Genomic DNA, 16,306 nt, shown 5'->3' on the forward strand with positions numbered 1-16,306 from the left:
CCAAAAGCTTTTTTAGGACTAGTCTTTTATCTTCGTTTACTATGTCTGAAACAAATTATTTATTGTGGCATTTTCGTCTTGGACATACTAGTTTTCAATATATGCGATATTTATTTCCTCATTTATTCCATAATGTGAATGTTTCTTCATTATCTTGTGATGTCTGTATACGTGCTAAACAACCTCGCGTGTCGTTTGTTTCTCAGCCCTATAAACCTACCCAGCCTTTTCACCTGGTCCACAATGATGTTTGGGATCCCTCAAGCATCTCTACCCTGTCTGGTAAACGGTGGTTTGTAACTTTCATCGATGACTATACCCGACTTACATGGGTATATCTTCTTGCTGATAAGTCCGAAGTTTTATCTACCTTCAAACAGTTCTATACCACTATATTAACACAGTTCAACACAAAGATTGTCATTCTTCAGAGTGACAATGGTCGTGAGTTTGTCAATCACACCTTCCAGGAATTCCTCGTGTCAAGGGGGATAATCCCTCAAAACTCGTGTGCATATACTCCACAACAAAATGGGGTGGCTGAACGGAAAAATCGCCATCTCATTGAAATTGCTCATTCCTTGATAATTCCAGCGTCTCTTCCTTCATACCTGTGGGGAGATGCGGTTCTTACCGTAGCTCATAGAATGCCTTCACGAGTTCTAAAGTTCCAAACTCCTCTTGAGTGCTTCAAAGAGTCCTATCAGTCTACCCGTCTTATTCCTGAGATTCCTCTTCGTGTATTTGGGTGTACAACCTTTGTTCATACTCATGGTCCACACCGGACTAAGTTTGCCCCACGAGCTCAAAAATGTGTGTTTGTCGGGTATCCCCTTCATCAGCGAGGCTATAAATGCTTTCATCCATCCTCCAGAAAATATTTTGTCACTATGGATGTCATGTTCTTTGAAGATAAACCGTTCTTTCCCGTTAATCATCTTCAGGGGGAGACCACGAATGACGAGACTAACAGTTCCACGTACTCCGTACCTATTAGCCTCAATCTTGAGCCTAGTCCTAATATTCCTGAACCTAATCTACCTAGTCTTGAACCTGACTCTGCTCCTGTTGTTCCGTGTCGGTTCTTCCTACTAGACAAGTGCCCTGGATAACATACTATAGGAAGAATCTCAAAAGGAAATTCAGGAAACCCTTGGTGTTCCATCGGAAAGTGTCCAAGCATCGGAACTAGCTCAGGTTCAAGATCCCGTTGTTTCAAAGGAGAGTCTTGAAGAGAAGTCTGGGAACATAGAAAATGATGAGATGAGCTCAGAGAAGGCTGAAAATTCAGGAGGTAATGAGATGCTGAAAGATCCTCAAGAAGATGCAGAATTATCTCAAAAGTCTGATACTGAAGAGAGACAGACGAAAACTGACAACTATGATACCACTCTGGATATGCCAATTGCTCTGAGAAAGGGAACCAGGTCATGTACAAAATACCCTTTGCATAGTTTTCTAACCTGTAGTAACTTATCTCCTGGTTTTAAGGCATTTACTACTCAGCTGGATGCTCTAGCAATACCTACCAGTGTACATGCGGCCATGGAAGTTTCAGAGTGGAAAGCAGCAATAATGGAGGAAATGAGAGCTCTCGAGGCAAATAAGACTTGGGAGTTAGCAGCTCTCCCTAGAGGTCACAAAACAGTTGGTTGCAAATGGGTGTTCACAGTGAAGTATAAGTCTGACGGAACACTCGAGAGATATAAAGCCAGGTTAGTTGCTAAAGGGTTCACTCAGACATATGGGATTGATTATTCAGAAACTTTTTCCCCAGTGGCTAAGTTAAACACGATTCGTGTTCTTCTGTCTGTCGCCGTAAATAAAGATTGGCCCCTACATCAACTAGATGTAAAGAACGCCTTCCTAAATGGTGAGTTAGAAGAGGAAGTTTACATGAGTCCACCTCCAGGTTTCGAAGCTAAGTTTGGGAATCATGTTTGCAAACTCAGGAAGTCTTTATATGGGTTGAAGCAGTCCCCTAAGGCATGGTTTGACAGGTTCACTGTGTTTGTTAAGTCCCAAGGGTTTGTTCAGGGGCATTCTGATCATGCCTTGTTTACCAAAAAATCACCCATAGGAAAGATTGTTGTGTTGGTAGTGTATGTTGATGACATCATCCTATCAGGAGATGACACGGCAGAAATTGCTAAGCTAAAACAAAGGATGGCAGGTGAATTTGAAATCAAGGATCTTGGTAGTTTGAGGTATTTTCTCGGGATGGAAGTGGCAAGATCAAAGGCAGGAATATTTGTATCTCAGCAGAAGTACACTCTGGACTTGTTAAAGGAAACAGGAATGACTGGATGCAAACCTATTGACACTCCTATTGAGGTCCATAGCAAACTGAAAAGCATTTCGGAAGGAGTTCCTGTGAATAAGGAGAGGTATCAACGCTTGGTAGGAAAACTGATTTACTTATCTCATACTAGGCCCGACATCTCCTATGCTGTGAGTGTAGTAAGTCAGTTCATGCAGAGGCCATATGAGGAGCACATGGAAGCTGTGACTCAAATTTTGAGATACCTAAAGTCCACCCCTGGGAAGGGCTTGGTATTCAGAAAGCATGACACAGAGCATCAAGGCATATACTGACTCAGATTGGGCCGGATCTGTGATTGATAGAAGGCCAACCTCAGGGTACTGTACCTTTGTATGGGGTAATTTGGTAACTTGGCGGAGTAAAAAACAAGGTGTAGTGGCCAGAAGTAGTGCTGAGGTAGAGTATAGAGCTATGAATCTGGGAGTGTGTGAAGAAATCTGGTTGCAGAAAGTTTTATCTGATCTTCACGAGAGTAGTCCAGGGCCCATGAAGCTGTATTGTGATAATAAGGCTGCCATCGGTATTACGAATAATCCCGTGCAACATGATAGACTCAAGCATGTGGAAATTGGCAGGTACTTTATTAAGGAAAAGTTAGACCACGGAGCTATCTGTATTCCCTATGTACCTTCAGTCCAACAGGTTGCAGATGTTTTTACGAAAAGATTATCGAGACAGACGTTTGAAGATTGTATTAGCAAGTTGGGTCTTACCGAGATCTACACCCCAACTTGAGGGGGAGTGTTGAAATACGTTGAATTAGCCCTAAGGGCTTTTTTGTAATTTACTATATTTGCTAAATTAGGGTTTCACCTAATTCTATTTATATCTGAGGTTGGGTCTATTGTATGGATGACATTAAATAATAAGTCCTTTTCTATCGTGGTTTTTCTTCCCTGAATTAGGGTTTTTCACGTAAACTCCTTGTCTTCTTCTTTCTATTCAATTTCAATAGCTACTTTAACTGTACAAGTGAATCCATTTTTCAAAGTTGAATACCATGTTGATTATACGGCCAGAATCACCATGGCAAGGAGCCGTCGTTTGAGGTCTCCCAATGATAAACCCGACGCAATTTGCAAACCTTCTGATGACAATTTGGGTCCGTACCCTCAAGATCCTCAACTCAATACTAACAAGTACTTCTTTTTTGTATAACCCCTAGTGCTTAAGTTGACATTACAATAACACGAAACACTTACTTCCCTCTGTTACCAAACATCAGTCACATCCCCGTACTTTAACGACAACATCCAGTACAACATCCCCCAAAGTCAAAGAACCTAAAAACCCATCTTCTCGCCCATCCACTCCTCCAAAAATCTCAAATAATGGACCAAGGCCCACCTTGACCACAGCCACCAACCAAACTCTCTCTCCGCCCTCTTCTAGCCTAAAGCCCATAGACTTTTTTATACCCTCAGACGTACAATAAAACCCACCCTTGCCCCTTCTACCTGACCCGACTTTATTTATGGATTCTCCTGACAAACTAGTTGTCACCATCAATCAACAAGACACCTCCATTCTCCCTAACACAAAATTTTCCACTTCCCCTCCCCACCTTGACTTTGAAGACAACTATGCATCCAACCCTCTCCCTCTTTCAAGGCAAAATAAAGTGCAATAATCCTCTGGGCTTAAACGCAAGGTGCAAAAAGAAAAAAGTGGGCTTTTTGTTGTGAGGCGCATTATATATAAAAGTACTACATTAAGAACAAAATGCATAGGTGAAGTAGACACATGGGAAAAAAAATCCTAAACACAAGAAATTTTGCATTTATGCTTAATTAATTTGATTTTTTTAGTTAATAAAGAAGGAAAACCCTCAATTATCACTATTTTTTAAAAATAATGAAAAAGCCCCACTTTAAGCCTCGGGGCTTCACAAAAGACACGCGCCTTATTTTGTGAGGCTCCCTTTTCAAGGTGAGGCGCCACACCTGCGCCTTGAGCTTAGGCATGCACCCGGAAGGACTTTTTAAAACACTGGTAAGGAGCACCCTTTCGACATGCTTTACAATTTTGTTATCTTATATGGTATTTCTTGGGGTAAGCTTTATATATATATATGACACTTTGTTGAAAGTCTGAAAAAGATTTCTGCAAGGAAAGAATCTGCAATGAATTGATAACATCCAACAAAAGAATTACCATATTGATGGGATTATGCTCACCTCTGTGCTCAAAAAATTATGCAATACAATGATTCGTGGTGACCAGCTTACTACTTCTGGTTTAACCTATTCCACAAAATAAAATGGAAACTTTCTTTTAGGACAGGATACTTCAAATGATAACATGGAAAACTGCCCTACAAATTATTCCCCGAAAAACACGTGTAGGATCAAAAAGTTTCACTTAAATGTTAGAAAAGATTGTCCATCAATGTAAAAGAGCAGAATTGTTAGTAGAAATGGCATGATAGAAGTACTCCAAAATTTCTTAATTACTTGCAAATCATTCATTGACTATCTTTTTTGCTTACAGAGAATATTTCTCATATTTTTACACATTGATATTTACATGTCGTGATATATGAAACAATTTTTTAGTTATTTTACATTCATATTTGAATGAATTGACACTTTCATATACATATAATATGAGTATTCTTCTTCTCTCGTGCTTCTGAATGGAATTATTCTTCCAAGGCTATTGGTAATTACTCTCTTGTCTTGATTCAAGCCAAGTACAGAGTCTAGTAATCTCTTTCTTCTTCTAGAATTGAGAATATCTCTTTCCTCTTTTGTGCGTGTGGGTGGTCTGTCTATTTGATGAATAATGGCATTCTTTAGCCTACTTCTTTATTCTTGAACTGTTTTCCCGCAATCTACTTGGTTCTTAACCTTTACTTTGTTTACAAAGGATAAAGAAAGTTTTTTCATATTCATTATTCTATGTTTTTTTAATAACAAGGCATCCAAAGATCCCAAAAAAAAAAAAAAAAAAAAAAAAACCGTGGATAATCATAAATAGAAAATAGTGATACGCATACATAGCCAAGCCGAAGAATTTCTGCTTCTTTGTCATTGATCCAATTAGGAAGGCCTGAAAATTTAGCAAAAAAGAATGAACGAGACAAAATAAAAAAAAAATAAATAAAATAAAACAAAAATCAGTGCGACAAACATGTTGATAATTGGACATTCTTATTAATACCAACATTAACCTTTTCAAAAAAAAAAAAATAATCGGACTTAATATATCTGTTTCTTTTTCTGGAAAATAAATAATTGGTTCAAATTAGAAATCAAAATTTACAAAGCTGATGATGAATACAACCAACCAAAGGAGTTCATTTTAAAATAGTAATAATTGATGAAAAGTAGAAAGAGAAGGAAGAGAGAGCACACAGGTATACGTGGAAAACCCTAATACAGGGAGAAAAAACTACGATATAGAGTTTTTCTTATTATAATTTGATACATCAGATATACAGAGACTACATGCTTAAATAGAAAAAAGGGAAACCCTAGAGTACAATGAAAAGACAAAATTGCCCCTAAGACTAACACCCTAATTTCAATACTCCCCCTCAAGTTGGGACGTAGATATCAATGAGGCCCAACTTGCTAATACATGAGTCAAAAAACTATCTGGGAAGCCCTTTCGTAACAACATCTGCAATCTGCTGATTAGAAGGAATATAAGGAACACAAATGTTGCCACTGTCAAGTCTCTCCTTGATGAAATGCCTATCAATCTCCACATGTTTCGTTCTATCATGTTATACTGGGTTGTTTGCGATACTTATTGCGGCTTTGTTATCACAGTAGAGTTTCATCAGTCCGTCATGACCTTGATCGAGATCGAGATCACTTAGGACCTTTTCCAGTCAATTTCCTCACATATCTCCAGACTCTTGGCCCTGTATTCAGCTTCGACACTACTTCTGGCAACAACTCCTTGTTTCTTACTCCTCCACGTCACAAGATTACCCCACACGAAGGTACAGTATCTCGATGTCGACTTTCTGTCTACCACAGAACTTGCCTAGTCAGCATCCGTGTATGCCTCGATGCATCGTCTGTCGGACTTTTTGAACATCAACCCTTTGCCCAAAGAGGTTTTCAAATACTGTAGGATGCGCTCCACTGCTCTCATATGTTCTTCGTAAGGAGAATGCATGAACTGACTAACTACACTGACTGCATATGCAATATCTGGTTTGGTATGGGAGAGATAGATTAGCTTCCCAACAAGTCGCTGATATCTCTCCTTGTTAACCGGAGTACTGTTACTCAAGTTATTGAGTTTAGCATTAGCTTCCATAGGAGTGTCTACTGGTTTACAGCCTGTGATACCTGTCTCCTTTAGTAAATCCATAGTGTATTTTCGCTGAGAAACTGAAATGCTTTTTTTCGATCGAGCCATTTCCGTTCCGAGAAAGTATCTCAACTTCCCGAGATCTTTGATTTCAAATTCCTCAGCTATTTTCCTCTTCAATTTGTCAATTTCTGAAGCATCATCACCTGAAATAACAATGTCATCTACATCACAATCAAAACTGCAATTTTCCCAGATATTGATCTCTTTGTAAAGAGGGTGTGATCTAAGTGTCCTTGACTATACCCTTGTGACTTCACAAAGGTAGTGAATCTGCCAAACCAGGCTCTTGGAGACTGTTCCAACCCATACAAGGACTTCCATAGTTTACATAACCGGTGATTGAACTGTTTCTCGAACTCTAGGGTGGACTCATGTAAACTTCTTCTTCTAATTCTCTATTAAGGAAGACATTCTTCACATCAAACTAATAGAGAGACCAGTCTTTATTAACCGCAATTGAGAGAAGAATCCGAACTGTGTTTAATTTTGCTATTGGGGAGAAAGTCTCGGAGTAATCTATTCCGAAGGTCTGAGTGAAACCTCTAGCAACTAATCGGGCCTTGTATCTGTCAATCGTTCCATCAGGTCTATATTTAACGGTAAATACCCACTTGCACTCAACTGCTTTGTGTCCCTTAGGAAGAGTAACCTGGTCCCACGTGTTATTTTTCTCAAGTGCCCCCATTTCTTCCATGACTGCATCTCTCCATTCGAGAATCTCCATTGTTGCATGTATACTGCTCGGTATTGTAACTGTGTCTAGGCTTGTAGTGAGGGCTTTAAATACGGGAGACAAGTTGCTATAAGACATGTAACTCTGCAGAGGATACTTTGTGCATGATCTTGTACCTTTCCTTAAGATAATAGGGAGGTCAAGAGAGGCATCATGGTTTTTCTTCTCCTTTGGCTCCCTACTGCATTCAGCCTCCTGTTCATGTGTCTTATCTTCTAAGGGATCTCCACTGTCAACAATGTTCTCTGCTGGAACAGGTTCTTCACAGCTACCATCACTCGTATCAATCACATTCTTGGTACAGTCCTTGGTGCTGTCACTGTCTTTTCTGTCTTTACTCACATCATTTTCAATACAAGCATCATTGTCAACATAAATGTTACCATTATTAGGTATAGGAGTACTAGTACCTGGAATTGACACCCGGGACTCATGGACTGGAGCCAGAGAAATAGCAGGCGGCGCTATTTCCTTTTTGAGATTCCTCCTATAGTACATGATCCACGGGACTTGTTGGGTGGGCATAATGGGTTCGTTGACACTTATGTTAGGAATCGGTTCTGGTAAGACTGACCGACTCGGACCCCAATTAGTCTCTTCACTAGTACTCTTCCTCTAAAGAGGACTAAGGGGAAAGAAGGGGTGATCTTCGAAGGTCACATCCATGGAGACAAAATATTTTCGAGAAGAAGGATGGTAACATTTGTACCCACGTTGATGAAGTGGATATCCCACAAAGACACACTTTTGGGCCCGGTGGGTAAACTTGGTTCGACTAGGACCATTGGTATGGACGAACACAGCACACCCAAACACCTGAAGCGGAACATCAGGGATGAGTCGGTTATCAGGATAGGACTCTTTGAAACAGTCTAAGGGGGTTTGGAATTTTAAGACCCGGGAAGGCATTCGGTTTATCAAATGAGTTGCTGTTAGAACATCTCCCCACAAATAGGACGGAAGAGAAATTGATAATATAAGAGACCGAGCAACTTCGATCAGATGACAGTTTTTCCGTTCGGCTACTCCATTTTGTTGAGGAGTATACACACACGAACTCTGATGGACAATTCCTTTAGAGACTAGGAATTTCCTAAAGGAGTTATTAAAAAACTCCCGACCATTGTTATTATGAAGAATAGTGATCTTTGCATTAAACTGGGTTTCTATAGAACTATAGAACTGTTTGAAAACAGATGTGACTTCAAACTTGTCGGTAAGAAGGAAGACCCAAGTTAATCTAGTGTGGTTATCAATGAAGGTTACAAACCACCGTTTGCCCATGGCGGTAGTAATCGGTGACGGACCCCACACATCGCTATGGAAGAGGGTGAATGGTTTGGAAGGCTTATAAGGCTGTGGCTTCAATGAGACAGGTGGTTGTTTAGCTTGGACACATACATCACAATTTAAATTAGAAAGATTAACATTGCGAAATAGATGAGGAAACAAATATTTCATATAATGGAAACTAGGATGTCCAATACGATAGTGCCATAACATATAATCAGTTTCAGAGGTAGAAAAACAAGACGAAAGTAAATTAGTACTATCAAATATCCTAGATGAAGCATCTTCAGCAAGGAAATATAGCCCCCATCATGCCGGGCAGTGCCAATCGTCGTCCCCGAGTTCAGGTCTTGAAACACAACAGCATTAGGTGAGAAAGTAACACGACATCTCAAATCCCTTGTAATCTTACTAACAGATAACAGATTATAAGAAATTTTAGGCACATGCAACACATCCTGAAGAATTAACCCCTCAAAGGGTGACAAGTGACCTTTTCTGGCTACAAGGGCGAAGGACCCATCAACAATTCTGATCCTCTCATTCCCAGCACTTGGATGATATGAAATAAACTGGTCAGAAGAGCCAGTCAAGTGGTCCGTAGCCTCTTAATCTAGAATCCACAGCTTGCTACCAGTTATACTAACAAGACCAATAGATTAGAGAGTACCTGATTGGGCAATCGCACTTACACCCACTATACTAGAGCTAGTCTGATTGGTTTCCCGATTCTGAGGTTGAGAACCTCCGGTTGTCGATTCACTAGCCAGTGCTCGTCCAGACCCTGACTGACGCCGTTTACCATTCGGTGGATGGCCATGCAGCTTCTAGCATTGATCTTTAGTGTGCCAAAGCTTCTTACAGTGTTCACATACTGGGGTTGGCTTACCGTTTGGCTTATCATTAGCAGAATTTGATGCTTTAAATGCAGCCGAGTCAGTTGACGAACCAGTGGATTATTCATAGCACTCGAATTGTCCTCCTTGAGGCAGACTTCAAAACAAACTTCCGTCAGAGATAGTATCGGACGAGCTCCCAGTATCCGACTCCTTACCACGTCAAACTTAGAATTCAGCCCCACTAGAAAGTCATAAACTCGGTCGGTCTCCTCAGACTGGTAATGTAAGACTCCCCCACACGGGCAATTCCAGACCATCTCTCGACATAGGTCCATTTCTTGCCAGATAAGAGATAGCTTGTTGAAGTACCGTTGTAACATCCATTGTTCTCTGCTTGCACTCATGAACTTGTTTGCGTAAGGTATAAAGCCTGGAATCCGAATTTATGCCGACCCTCAAGGGCCATTTTATGGATTAGGACCAAGAAAAATAATTATGACCATTTAATTTTTCCCCTACAATATAGCTAGCAGTATTCCCTATTACACCAAAAAAATAAATTTATTGTAGATAAAGCAGGGAAAGAGGTTACCGGGCTTCTTGAGTAAGCTGGTAGACTAGAGGGGAGTTCTGATCGGCTATTAGAGGTAACCCCAAGAACCTCTTCGAGAGTGGCTATCTGTTGCAGAACTGACTCATTCTACTGTTTAATCTGGAGTTGAAGTTGAACAAATTATTCCTGGATATAATCAAATTTATGTTCTGGATATGAAGATGATTCGCCCATCTCCAATCAGCCACCCATAGGAGGTCCTTGGCTGAAACCACTATTCGCTCTCGGCTGGAAGGAAGGTGCGGCTGGAATAGGGAAATTTGCAAGCATGGCTGGGAAGGAAGAGCAGCTCGAGTCGAATGCATTGCGGCTGGCTGAGATGGTGGAGTTGGAGTTGAATGCCTTGGCTTACGCGTGGACTTCTGCACTGGAACCGAGCGGCGAATGGGGTTGAACGGACTGCTGCGCTCGGCTAGAACCAACCCAGAACGCTCCAACTAGATGGGTGTCTTCGATCGGATGGCCATCGCTCGTGGAAGGATCGCCACGAAGGATCGGTTGGTTGCTGCTCGTGGAATGGCCGACACAAAGCTGCGATCCCATCTGGCTTCCGATCGTCTAGCGCGTTGTCTCCCTTATGGCTGCTGTCTAGTGATCGATCCAATCAGCCGACTCGGCCTGTTGATTTTTTACCCAATCGGCTACTTGTCCTCCAGGTTGGGCTGCTCCAATCGACTGATGAAGGTGTGGTAAGATCGTTTGGAAGTATCGTTCTATGGTTGTTTGTACGACGGCTACAATATCCGTGGTGCCAGATGGCACTTGTGATTCTCCTGTTTGATTTTCCTCAATGGTGGTCAGGGTTTCATCTCCTTACTCTGATACCTTGATGAAAAGTAGAAAGAGAAGGAAGAGAGGGCACACACAGGTATACGTGGAAAACCCTAATACAGGGAGAAAAAACCACGATATAGAGTTTTTCTTATTATAATTTGATACATCAGATACACAGAGGCTACATGCTTAAATAGAAAAAAGGGAAACCCTCAAGTATAGTGAAAAGACAAAATTGCCCCTAGGACTAACACCCTAATTTCAACAATAATAAATAAGGTTCTCCAATTGATCCAGTTTGTATAAAAATAAGGCAATTACAAATATTTTTTTCATATCCGTGAGTGTTTGGACTAACTTACGTGCACCTCAACTAATCTCACAGGACAATTTGTTTGACCTAACAACATTTGGGTGCCGAGGAAACTCATAGAATATTAAATCATAGGTATGTGGCTGTCATGGTTTGGCATCATTCTCTTTAAGTTCTTAATTAAACCCATGGTCCTTTATGTCCACTTGGCCAACACTTGATAGTTATTACAGAAAAAATTACGTATAGTCCTTCAATGAAAACATAATTGGCTTTCAAACAAAAAAATGATGAAATCATCATTTTTTATTAACATGAAGATGGAAACTTTCAGTAATAATTGTGGATGGATTGTTGCTAGGTAAAAAATCTAGGAACAAAACAAAAATGACTGAAGAAATTGGAAGTTGTAATTTAAGTCAAATTTCCATCAAATCTTTTCTTCATCATATGAAATAAACTGACATTGAAAACCACTTTTGAAGCAAAAACATAGACGGACAACTTGCAGCCATGCCAAATCATAGAAGATCAAACACATCAATTTGATCGAAGAAAGCTACATCTCCTTTAAACCAATTCTGTTGTTATATTGTTATCTAATGGGGGTTAATTTTTGTGTAAAAGTTGACCCTATAATATCTTTCCAACCTCGGGATAATTGACGTTGACTATCATACTGAGTTTTATGTAACCTTCCAGCAGATAGAAACTCCGTGCCTGCAAAGACATAGATCATACAAAAGTCAATCATTTTAGTAACATCAACAAACCATGCCTCATAAACATATAGGTTACATCCACCAGCCAGCAAATGCCGTGCTGTCAGCAAAGATAGATGATATTATTTTGCATGGATACGTCAAGAGCTCTTGACTAAGTGAAGTGTCTACATCGTTCAATCATTCTTCCAAATAAATACCTGGAGGTCATATGTTTTATGATATGCAAACAATATTTCAAATCCTAGGGAGATCCATACATCTACTTCAGATAATTTTAAAATATCTATGTAAGAACACTTTTTCTTCATCGAATTTCAAATTAAACTATCATGAGTGCAGACAGTTAAACTATCTTCTACGTGCTCTGAAGTCCAAGTGTTTGGTCCATTCTAGCTTGCCGTTCGAAACTTTTTAGTCAAGTTGAATAAAAGATATGTTTCAATACTAGCCGGCAAGTCTTTACACCTGATCATTTTTCCTATTTTTCACGGAACTATGCCTATGGTGCATGCTATAGAATTGAGTTTCTTAGGGATCTCAAATATGTTCATGAACAACTTTCTTTTCTTATTCATTTGAACCAAAATAAGTTAACTCATACTGCATATTGACTGTAACCTTGTGCTATTTCCTCGGCATTTTATAGATCTTTTTATTGATGAACGTTTGTTGGTTCTGATAATATACATATTTATTTATTTATGAGTGGACAAGATGACAATGCTTCTCGAGAAACATGAATGAGAATAAAATTGAAATGCAAGATTCAAAATTATCCAAATCCAACCCCAAAAGTGTTCGTCCTGTTTCCAAATATAAGATACTTTCATTATAATTTCAAGTTTTTGGATCCTAGATGACAAATAAACCAAGAAGTGTACCAATAGAGTCCTCCAGCCTTCTTATAAATGCTAGTTGTAACAAAGCACCTGCAATTACCATTCAAGAAAGCACCTTATCAGTCAGAACTTTGCATAGTTCTCTAGAAGTACAGGAACACAATCAAGTCGCTAAATTTTACCAAATGGGAACAAACATCCAGCCAAATGATTCGAAGATTCATCATTAAAATGGTTCAATTCATACCAAACATAAAGCTGCAACGTTTAATTATTGGAAAAATAAAAGAAGGAGAATGTTTTCCATTCCATTAAATCAAATCCATGGAACAGCTAAATTGCAGAAAATGAAAAGTGAAGGAACATTTACAGGTCTCACGACACTGTGTAACTGCCAATCTCTGATAGAGCCGGCAACTGTACAATTAGAAAGTGGAGGGGAAAGAAGAAGAAAAAACGTAATTCGCTAATTTCACCAGCAATTCGTTTCTCCTCTAAAGAAGCAAACTCAAAGAAACATCGCACGCAAGAGCTCCTCCTAAAACAGGCTTACAACACAACTCAGATTTAACTTACATTGACGGAGACCTCAACAAACCGTAAAGCCACTGATCACTCCAGTTCATCCAAGATAACAACATCAGTAATCTCCATTTTTGATATCGAATAAGTAAACAACAAGCCACACAAAACACCAATGCATAGAATCAACAGAAAACGACAAAGAGAAACGAAAATGCGTACCGATGATCATGCCGACGGTGACGAAGGTTAGGAGACCGAAGACAATCCTCATCGGAGCGGAAGCCATGGCTGCGTAAACGAAATTTTGACTCCAAATTCAGGCGAAGAAGGAGAAGCCGTTAGTCTTTGAAGTGTTGAAGATAGAAAACAGCTCGGGGACCCAATGAGATGACCCACTGCAGAGGATTCGCTACTGCTTTTTCTTCTTGTTCTTCTCTGCCGTTCAGTATGATTTCTTTCGTAACAGTGAAGAAAAAAAGTGATTGTGATTTGGGATCCCTTTGATTTCTTTCTTCTAATTTTGTGTTTATTAGGGAGGGGGAATACAAGCTTTGAAATAATGGGAGCCGGAGGTTGTGTTTGTGTTTAGGTTTCCTTTTTTAGCTAGATTTATTATGCTAATGTTTGGGTGTTTCTTTCAATGTTTTGACATTAACAACATTATATGGTTCTCAATAATAAATTAACATTGATAAAGAAAATTTTCATTAAAAGGGAGTATAGTACTATAAATTTTTCCATAATCTTGCATGTATTTGGTGTGTTCGCATAAACATACTGAGAAATCGAAGTCACCTGAGAAAAACTTACTTTGCTAATAGTATAGTTTTGATAACTATGTCAAAGTTAGCATCGCTCAACTGACATATAATATGTGTTAGCAACAAGAGACTTTTAGTTCGAATTCTTCACATCCTATTGTACTGAAAAATGGAAAACTATATTTGTTACCATCACAAAAAAAAATGTATGTATGAATACATGTATATAGAAAGAGAGTAAGCCTTTGTTCCATTTCTCTTACTTAAGCTTGAGAATAAGTTGCAAAATTTAATATCTGGATTATATGACCTGAGTATGTTTTGTTGTTAAGGGTTGAAGTTGGTAGTTGGATTTTATTGTACAAATGCAAGCTTCTTTTATTTATTTAGTAGCTTACTAAATTTGGCATGTGTTGGAATAATTGATTATGAGTGGATAGTTGATTAAGTGTTAGGGCATAAAACACGTGTGTGTTCCATGTCTCTCTCTGGCTCCCAGGAAAAGGTACTATATTCTATAAAGTGGTGCTCCCAACAAAATTTTATAAGAAAAAGGAATGACACTTAAGGCTTGAAGGAGCAAAATTTTTTGTTTTTAAATTGAGAAAATATAAGGAAATAAAGAAAAAAAAAAGTAATTAATAATCAAATTTTAATTAAATTACTTCAAAATGGAGTAAATGAAAGGAAAAAATGAGGAGAAACCACGTGTGAAACTTGGAAGCAGTTGGTTGGCCGAATTTCGTTAAAAGAAGTAAAAGGCATAATTCAGCTAAATTGAAAAGGTAGGAAGAGAAGGTCAATTCTTCCATTTTACTCGTGAAAAAGGTCAATTTTTCTTGGACCAAATTGAAAAGGAACGAGTGAAGAACAAACCCTAGGGCAGCCATGAAAATTTGAGGTCGAAAAAGTTGAGAAATCATGAAGAAATCCAAGATGGTCAGAAAATCAGGGCAAATTGAAGAGTCTTGATGTTACGAGATCGACAATTAGAGAATACAAAAAAGAATGTAAAGAAGAATTGACACATAGATATACGTGGTTCATTAACAGTATGTTAGCTACGTCCATGGAGTAGACGGAGAATAATGTTATCAGAGATAATGTTTTCTATACAAAACACCGCCACTAGGGTTATAGAATATATTATGCACTCCTCTAAATCTTGGTTGTTGGAGTTTGTATCCTAAAGTCTCGTGTCCAATAGTTTGTAAACAACCTTTTAAGAACGCTTGTGATGTATAATATATATGATATTTACTTCACTTATTGACTTTGCACATTTAGATATTTTTTATTTTACCACAAACCAATAAACATAATATCCCTGGTTGTTTTTATGTAACTTAAGTATGTATGTAGTGACATACAAGTGGATCATGTCTTAAGTGACAACCAAAATGGTCTGTAGTATATGGATATAGGAAGGAAACCTTATCCTAGTAACAATACGGACGCGACCCGCTTTATGGAATAGTTACAAGTGTTGTGACTTGTCACGGATGGTCTAATCCCGATCATTCGTGTAGGGGACATACGAGTGGGGGCATCCTATACAAAGAGTTTGTATAAGACTTGACCTTGAAGTGTTAACGTCTCGTCATATAGTTCCGTTCATGACTGAGACTTCACTTCACTATGATGACCATAGGTAACATGACCTCAATCCTGAGTGAGTTGGGAACTCCTGCCATTGAGGGTGGTCATTTGATTTGCATGGATGCGAGTGGGCAGAGCGCCGACTCAAACCTACCACTTTGGGGATTCGTCTGATTTGGGAATTGGGAACTTAGATTCACGAGATGGAATTCACTCCTTCCCCGAAATAGAGATAAGTAAATAAATTGCTCTCTTAAGAGCTAATCTCGGGGCTTGAACGATGTGACGCCACACACCTTCTCATGATTCGAAATGTGTTCACACATAGTAGGACTATGTTGTATTATTCATTAGAGAGATCAGTGGTACTTAAGAAGTAAGATGTAACTATAGGGGCAAAACAGTAAATTGGCCAGTTGTACTTCCAAGCATCTGTGAAAAGTCATCGTACTGATGATTAGTTATATCCAATAGACATAGAAATATATCTATGGTAAGAAGAGTTTAACTGTCTGTCTTAATGGAATGCCTAGCAGTCAATGAATGGTGGATATCGTGGCTAAAGAGTTTAGTCAGCTATTCACGTACCGTTGGAGCTTCGAGCCATAGGTTCGTAAGGTCCCCTTGGTAGCTTGGATAC

General features: G+C 39.1%; 1 protein-coding gene across 3 annotated transcripts in view; it reads right to left on the bottom strand.

The window, feature by feature from the left end:
- The window catches only part of LOC120090672 (prolyl 4-hydroxylase 1), a 33,355-nt gene extending 19,466 nt beyond the window's left edge, over positions 1-13,889 (bottom strand). For all 3 annotated transcript variants that reach the window (XR_005485582.2, XM_039048397.2, XM_039048392.2), the window contains exons 1-5: positions 13,526-13,889; positions 12,824-12,871; positions 11,869-11,937; positions 5,322-5,374; positions 4,501-4,566 (exon numbers count right to left, since the gene is read on the bottom strand). Coding sequence is in view for 2 of the 3 variants with exons in the window: in XM_039048397.2 (XP_038904325.1) it covers positions 4,501-4,566; positions 5,322-5,374; positions 11,869-11,937; positions 12,824-12,871; positions 13,526-13,592 (303 nt within the window). In the remaining variant the exon portion in view is untranslated. The remainder of the gene's footprint in view (positions 1-4,500; positions 4,567-5,321; positions 5,375-11,868; positions 11,938-12,823; positions 12,872-13,525) is intronic.
- Positions 13,890-16,306: the final 2,417 nt, after the last annotated feature.

The sequence above is a fragment of the Benincasa hispida genome, chromosome 1 (assembly GCF_027475165.1).
Source record: "Benincasa hispida cultivar pf3 chromosome 1, pf3_genome.v1.1, whole genome shotgun sequence".
Classification (NCBI taxonomy): Eukaryota; Viridiplantae; Streptophyta; class Magnoliopsida; order Cucurbitales; family Cucurbitaceae; genus Benincasa; species Benincasa hispida.